The 7,500-nt window shown below is 47.7% G+C and overlaps 1 protein-coding gene across 1 annotated transcript in view; it reads left to right on the plus strand.

The window, feature by feature from the left end:
* The window catches only part of snrnp200 (small nuclear ribonucleoprotein 200 (U5)), a 57,940-nt gene that overhangs the window by 19,884 nt on the left and 30,556 nt on the right, over positions 1–7,500 (plus strand). Inside the window, exons 16-22 of the mRNA XM_063194653.1 lie at positions 707–830; positions 1,164–1,313; positions 4,433–4,543; positions 4,853–4,984; positions 6,174–6,362; positions 6,560–6,757; positions 7,465–7,500. The exon at positions 7,465–7,500 is cut by the window's right edge and continues 117 nt beyond it. Coding sequence (XP_063050723.1) covers positions 707–830; positions 1,164–1,313; positions 4,433–4,543; positions 4,853–4,984; positions 6,174–6,362; positions 6,560–6,757; positions 7,465–7,500 — 940 coding nt within the window. The remainder of the gene's footprint in view (positions 1–706; positions 831–1,163; positions 1,314–4,432; positions 4,544–4,852; positions 4,985–6,173; positions 6,363–6,559; positions 6,758–7,464) is intronic.

Consider the following 7,500-nt stretch of genomic DNA (forward strand, 5'->3'; position numbering starts at 1 on the left):
CACACACACACACACACACACACACACACACACACACACACACGTGCTTTAGAGTCGACCCAAGGTGCTCTTTTACTTCGACAACAGGTACACATATGCACGTCCCATGCCTCGTTAGAAGTCGTATGTGTGTGTGTGTGCGTGCGTGCGTGCGATTATTACCTCCGCTATGGAGGTAGTGTTTTCGGTCATGTTTGTTTATCCGTTTGTTTGTCTGTCTGTCTGTCTGTCAGCAAGATCACTCCAAAACTTACAAACTTTGTGGAGTTGTTATTAATGGCCCAAGGAATTAAATTCTGAAGTTGATCCGGATTTCAACTTCAAACTGACACTCTCGTCGCACAAATCGCCTCTTGTCTCCAGAATCGCTTTTTTCGCGCGACTCAATACAAAGTCAATTACTTCTGTCGTTCGCCTCGCTGTTGTCGCGCTAGGTGTATTTGTGCAGTTGGGGTGTAACATAGTCAAATGTTCTATCAAGCAGCTTCCTTGGCGGAGGTCTGCCTTCTCTGAGTGCTTCTAGTTCAAGGTGTGTAATGTGTGTGTTTTTTATTGTGTGTGTGTGTGTGTGTGTGTGTGTGTGTGTGTGTGTGTGTGTGTGTGTGTGTGTGTGTGTGTGTGTGTGTGTGTGTGTGTGTGTGTGTGTGTGTGTGTGTGTGTGTGTGTGTGTGTGTGTGTGTGTGTGTGTGTGTGTGTGTGTGTGTAGCTTCCGTCCCGTGCCGCTGGAGCAGACGTACGTGGGCATCACAGAGAAGAAAGCCATCAAGAGATTCCAGATCATGAACGAAATCGTCTACGAGAAGATCATGGAACACGCCGGAAAGAACCAGGTGTGTGTGTAGTGTGTGTACTTGCACGTGATGCCGTGCTCTAATGGTTAAGACGGTGTGTGTCTGTGTGTGTGTGTATGCAGAATGTTGGACTCTGCAAGTTTATCCAGAAGTTATTACACATAACTCGACTTCTGAATTTTCTAGCATAACACTGTCTTCTCGTCTCCTCCCCGTGTGTGCGTGTGCGTGCGTGTGTGCGTGCGTGTTTCTCTCGTGCTTTGGGCTCTTTGTGTCTCTCTCTCTCTCTCTCTCTCTCTCTCTCTCTCTCTCTCTCTCTCTCTCTCTCTCTCTCTCTCTCTCTCTCTCTCTCTCTCTGGTGTGTGTATGCAGGTGTTGGTGTTTGTCCACTCGCGTAAGGAGACGGGTAAGACGGCTCGTGCCATCAGGGACATGTGTCTGGAGAAGGACACGCTGGGCCTGTTCCTCCGGGAGGGGTCCGCTTCCACTGAGGTGCTCAGGACCGAGGCAGAACAGTGCAAGGTCAGCCATCTCCACTCCTCTAGTGTGTGTGTGTGTGTGTGGACAGTTTCTTTTAGTTTTGTGTAGAAATGCACCGGATCCTGATTTTTAGGATCTTGCCGGATACCGTATCCACTGCTTAAGATCCTGCCGGATCCGGAACCGGATACCTGATCCTACAAAAGGGTTGAAACATATAGTCTACTCGCGCATGTGGGCCATTTTTATTACGTTGGCTCAAACTATTTTTTAGACTCATTGGCTCACTGCCACACTGCCTGCCACGGCCGCTTTCAAAGGGCTTTCACTCCATGAAGTGATTGGGGTTGTGAAAGACTGACTGAAAAGCCTAGGCTAGAGATGCACCAGATCCTGATTTTTAGGTAACATGCCGGATATCGGATCCACTGTTTAAGATCCTGCCGGACCCGGATCCTGTTAAAAACCCTATTATCCTGCCGGATCCGGAACCGGAACTGGATCCGGTGCATCTCTAGTTTTGTGTAAAACTCCTATGAACGTTGCCTTGTGCTATGATCTAGCATCTGGCAATCCAAATAAAGAAGTAAACTGTGTGTGTGAAGGCCGTCTTATCCGGCACCCGATATCTTTTTAATGTAATGCCGTTTCACTTGAAATGCGACATGTTTTGTAAACTAATATTCAAAATAAAATGACATTTCCAATAAAATGAAGTTATATTTCCAGGGGATCTAGTGAAGGTGGGGTTTATTTTAAAGGTGTCTACCTTCAATACAGGCCTAATGTGCCAGGGGAAATCCTGGCTTGTGTTCATAGTACGGCCCTTGGAGAACTCATACCTGCCGACCATTACGCATTTTGTGTAGCAGATACGGATTTTGACATCAAACTACGGCGCTGTCACTTCAAAATACGGGAAAAACCAATAGCAAAGGGTGTTCATGGGCCCTTATAAATTGCTCTGTAGACTTGCAACCAGACAGAGCCGTAGACATGGCTCTGCTTGCAATTGTCTCGCGCTGGCCTTTCCATTGGCCAGCAACGTGTGGGGGGGAATATTGACCAATCAGAGCGCTAGTTTGGATGTCTTCATTTGTTGTACTGCGCTCACTGACTTGAATACTCAGTGGCTGCGCTCCTCTCGAGTCGAGGCATCAGCTGCCGATAGAAAGTTTGCTTCGAAATCACACAAGCAGAGAGACTGGTTAATGTACTCCTATAATCTCTGAAACAAGTATCCTCCTCCTGTCATCATGTATTATCCATCTTGGTACTGTCGCTGTAGTTTTACAAGTGAGCACCGTCAAAATCACTGTTTCAAAGGTAAATGGACTTTGAGAAAGGTAGCCTGTATGGGAATAGTGAATTGCGTCCAGTTGCTAAATCCGTAAACTTGTGAAAATAAATAAAGGCCGAGGTCTGTCGTAATGATTCACCCAATGTTTCGCCGTAGTTGACGGCAATATGTTGTTGCTTGTTTTGATATTGGACCGAAACGAGATTACTTCCGAATGAGAAAATGTGTCGGTGACCGCGCTATAAATTAGCAGATTAGCAGCAAACTAAATTCGGTTTCCCTTTGCGCCGGATCATTTTAACTCGGGAAAATAAAGCGATAGTTCTAACGGTTGTGCTCGGAGTAGGTCTACATCCGTAACCTACCATGACACCGTATAGGAACTGTTCCCCCCTGAGTCATGGCCCATTCTGTGAACAGGTGTAACAGGTCGTGCGTCATACCAAATATGCATCACTCCACGACTACTATCCGTAATCACGTATGGCAATCTATTAATAAAATCAATTCTCCTATCATCATATATGTGCCGAACAGTGAACAATAGCCAACTCATGACGGCAGATGAGGGTAGATAGGCCTACTATTATGCAGAGAAGTGAAAAAAAGAAGCGATGCCCCTCAAGTTACCGTGGAAGTTCCAAGAGCATTGGCCATTAGCCCCCGTCCCTCAGTAGAGCCACTACATGACGCATTTTGTACTGAATGAATGCTGAAAGTGTGATTTTGATGTTAGCCCCCAAGGTAATAATATTAACCTGATATTATCCTAGCTTAGATAACACTTGTCTTTATCTTTTTCTCTACTGCTGATGCTTCTTCACAGTAGGTGACAACATCACCATTTATTAATATTGGGGGAGATGATGTAAGAATCATCACAATTCAACTTTTTGTTCATAAAAATCACTGAAATGCCTCTGTATTTTATAATCAAATTATACATTTTCCTACATGTACCTTCTACAACCAAAACAATAATCATCAAATGCTTTAATTTCATACTCAATTACATCTCCTTAACACCCCCCAAGTGACCAAATGCTCTGTTTGGCTGGTACATAGCCACTTAGGCCTAGGCCTACTAGCCAGACTGGTGGTATGTTTGACTAGTAAGATTAACAGCCATATTGGCTGGTGATCAATAAAGTTAATTTAGAGGCCTGAATTCCAGCACACTATATCATAGCATTTTATTGGTGTTATGGTGTGAAACAAAAAAAAACATCTTTCATGAAAGTTTAATAAATTATGGTAGTTCAAAGTACTGTGAAGAGCAAGATAAACTATTTGCCAGATACACGGGATGTTAGGCTAAAATGCAGGAAATTGCATCTAAGAAAAGCATTTTTTTCTGGGGGAGGACCCCCTACCTGAATGAAGTGTCTCATATCTTCCCTGTTGACATTTGGCAACCCTAGGTGTAGGGCAGACTATGCAAAACAAAGTAGCCTCTCAGATGGGCCCGCTGGCGACCCCGTTGCTTTGCCATGCCAAGTTGTTGCGCCGTGAATTGCCGCGCCGCGATTAGTTGCTACTCAAAATTTTTTTTAAAGGTTGGCAGGTATGAGAACTGTATAAATATTGAAGTGGGCCCTCGATTGAAAGCGGTTCCTTACCCCTGCAATAAACAACACAACTCCAATAACTAGTCAACGGCAACACACACATGTTATTTAGATTTTTAGAGAATAGATTTCAAGGCCCACTTGGGATATCTTCAGGGCCAATCACTGTTCTACCGTAATTATGGCTCTTTTTTTTATGTATGTGATGATGGTGCTGTTTCGATTGCGTTAATAACTGTGTGTGTGTGTGTGCGTGTGTGTGCGTGTGTGTGCGTGTGTGTGTGTGTGTGTAGAACCTGGAGCTTAAGGACCTTCTCCCGTACGGTTTTGCCATCCACCACGCCGGCATGACCAGAGTCGACAGAACACTCGTGGAAGACCTGTTCGCCGACCGACACATCCAGGTAACACACACACACACACACACACACACACATCCAGGTATACTGTATCTCAAACACACACACAGACATCCAGGTATATCTCAAACAAACACGCACACACACACACCTGTGTGTTCAGGTGCTGGTCTCCACTGTTGTGTTGATGGGGGTGTGAACTTGATTTGTACAGTGTGTGTACGTTGGCGTGGGGTGTGAACTTGATTTATACAGGATGATTAACTGTGTGTGTGTGTGTGTGTGTGTGTGTGTGTGTGTGTGTGTGTGTGTGTGTGTGTGTGTGTGTGTGTGTGTGTGTGTGTGTGTGTCCAGGTGCTGGTGTCCACCGCTACCTTGGCGTGGGGTGTGAACTTGCCGGCCCACACCGTCATCATCAAGGGGACGCAGGTTTACAGCCCAGAGAAGGGGCGCTGGACAGAACTGGGGGCCCTCGACATCCTACAGGTAACACACACACACACACACACACACACACACACACACACACACAGCCCAGAGAAAGGGCGCTGGACAGAACTGGGGGCCCTCGACATCCTACAGGTCACACACACACACACACACACACACACACACACACACACACACAGCCCAGAGAAAGGGCGCTGGACAGAACTGGGGGCCCTCAACATCCTACAGGACACACACACACACACACACACACACACACACACACAGCCCAGAGAAGGGGCGCTGGACAGAACTGGGGGCCCTCGACATCCTACAGGTAACACACACACACACACACACACACACACAGCCCAGAGAAGGGGCGCTGGACAGAACTGGGGGCCCTCGACATCCTACAGGTAACACACACACACACACACACACACACACACACACACACACACACACACACACACACACACACACACACACACACACACACAGAGCCCAGAGAAGGGGCGCTGGACAGAACTGGAAATAGCCACAGTTGCATATTTGGCCATAAATGTAAACAAACAAACAAACAAACTGGACAGAACTGGGGGCCCTCGACATCCTACAGGTAACACACACACACACACACACACACACACACACACACACACACACACACACACACACACACACACACACAGACACACACACACACACAGACACACACACACACACAGACACACACACACACACACAGAGGTCACACACACACACACACACACACACACACACACACACACACACACACACACACACACACACACACACAGTCCTGGGAGTCCTCGAATATACTACAGGAGAGACGCACAACTATCTTCAGTTTGTGTGTGAGTGAATGTTGATGGCGGGCACCCGCAATACTTACACGTGTGTGTGTGTGTGTGTGTGAGTGATTATATGGGCCGTGAGGATGGGAACCCGCAGGACTTCAGTGAGAGTGCGTGCATGTGTGTCTCTATAGGCGCTGACTCGTGAGGATGGGAAGCTGCAATACTTCTGTGTCTGTGTGCGCGTGTCTCCGTCTAACCTGTGTGTGTGTGTGTGTGTGCGTGTGTGTGACTAGATGCTGAATCGTGCTGGTCGTCCCCAGTATGACACCAAGGGAGAAGGTATTCTGATCACGTCCCATGGAGAGCTGCAGTACTACCTGTCTGCCTAACGTGTGTGTGTGTGTGTGTGTGTGTGTCTCTAGATGCTGGGTCGTGCTGGTCGTCCCCAGTATGACACTAAGGGAGAAGGTATTCTGATCACGTCCCATGGAGAGCTGCAATACTACCTGTCCCTCCTCAACCAACAGCTGCCCATCGAGAGCCAGATGGTTGCTAAGCTACCAGACATGCTCAACGCTGAGGTGGTGCTGGGAAACGTGCAGAACACCAAGGTGAATAACACACACACACACACACACACACACACACACACACACACACACACACACTAGACATGCTGAACGCAGACTTGGTACTGAGCATGACACATGCTCACGCATCAAAATGTACAAACCCATCCACTATTCGATTACAAATGTGTGTGTGTGTGTCTGACTGTGTGTGTGTGCGCGTGTGTGTGTGTGTGTAGGACGCGGTGAACTGGCTGGGCTACACCTACCTGTACGTGCGCATGCTGCGGAACCCTACGCTCTACGGCGTGTCACATGACGACCGGGCTACCGACCCGCTATTGGACCGACGGCGACTGGACCTCATACACACGGCCGCCACCGTCCTGGAGAAGAACAACCTGGTCAAATACGACAAGAGAAGCGGAGCCTTCCAGGTAACACACACACACACACACACACACACACACACACACACACACACACACTAGAGGATGACATTTTTCAGGAATTCCCGTGGGTCCCGCGTGTCCTGCGGGATGGGAGTCAAAATTTTCAAGGATGAACAGGATCGGGCAGGAGCGGGAATAAAGATGAATGGGAGCGGGAATGCTCGCTTATTTTTTCATTAAAAAAGCCTATGAAACGGGAGTGGGATTGATTTTGAGTGGGAGTGGGCAGGATTGGAAAACATTCTTTTCAGGAGTGGACGGGATGGGATTTGTTTCTTTTACTCCAGTCCGGGATGGGATTGTTTTTCTGGGACCAGGATGGGACGGGAGTGAAAATCCACTCCCGTGTCATGCTCTAACACACACACACACACACACACACACACACACACACACACACACACACACACACCTCCATACACACACCTGTGTTGTTGTTTGTTACATTGTTGACATGCAGGCTAACTGTGTGTGTGTGTGTGTGTGTGTGTGTGTGTGTGTGTGTGTGTGTGTGTGTGTGTGTGTGTGTGTGTGTGTGTGTGTGTGTGTGTGTGTGTGTGTGTGTGTGTGTGTGTGTGTGTGTGTGTGTGTGTGTGTGTGTGTGTGCGCGCGCATGTGCACACATGTGCGCGCATGTGTGTCTGTTCCTGTGTGTGCGTGTGTATCTGCACGTACCTGTGTGTGTGTTGTAGGTGACGGACCTGGGTCGCATTGCGAGTCACTTCTAC

The sequence above is a fragment of the Engraulis encrasicolus genome, chromosome 3, assembly GCF_034702125.1.
Source record: "Engraulis encrasicolus isolate BLACKSEA-1 chromosome 3, IST_EnEncr_1.0, whole genome shotgun sequence".
NCBI lineage: Eukaryota > Metazoa > Chordata > Actinopteri > Clupeiformes > Engraulidae > Engraulis > Engraulis encrasicolus.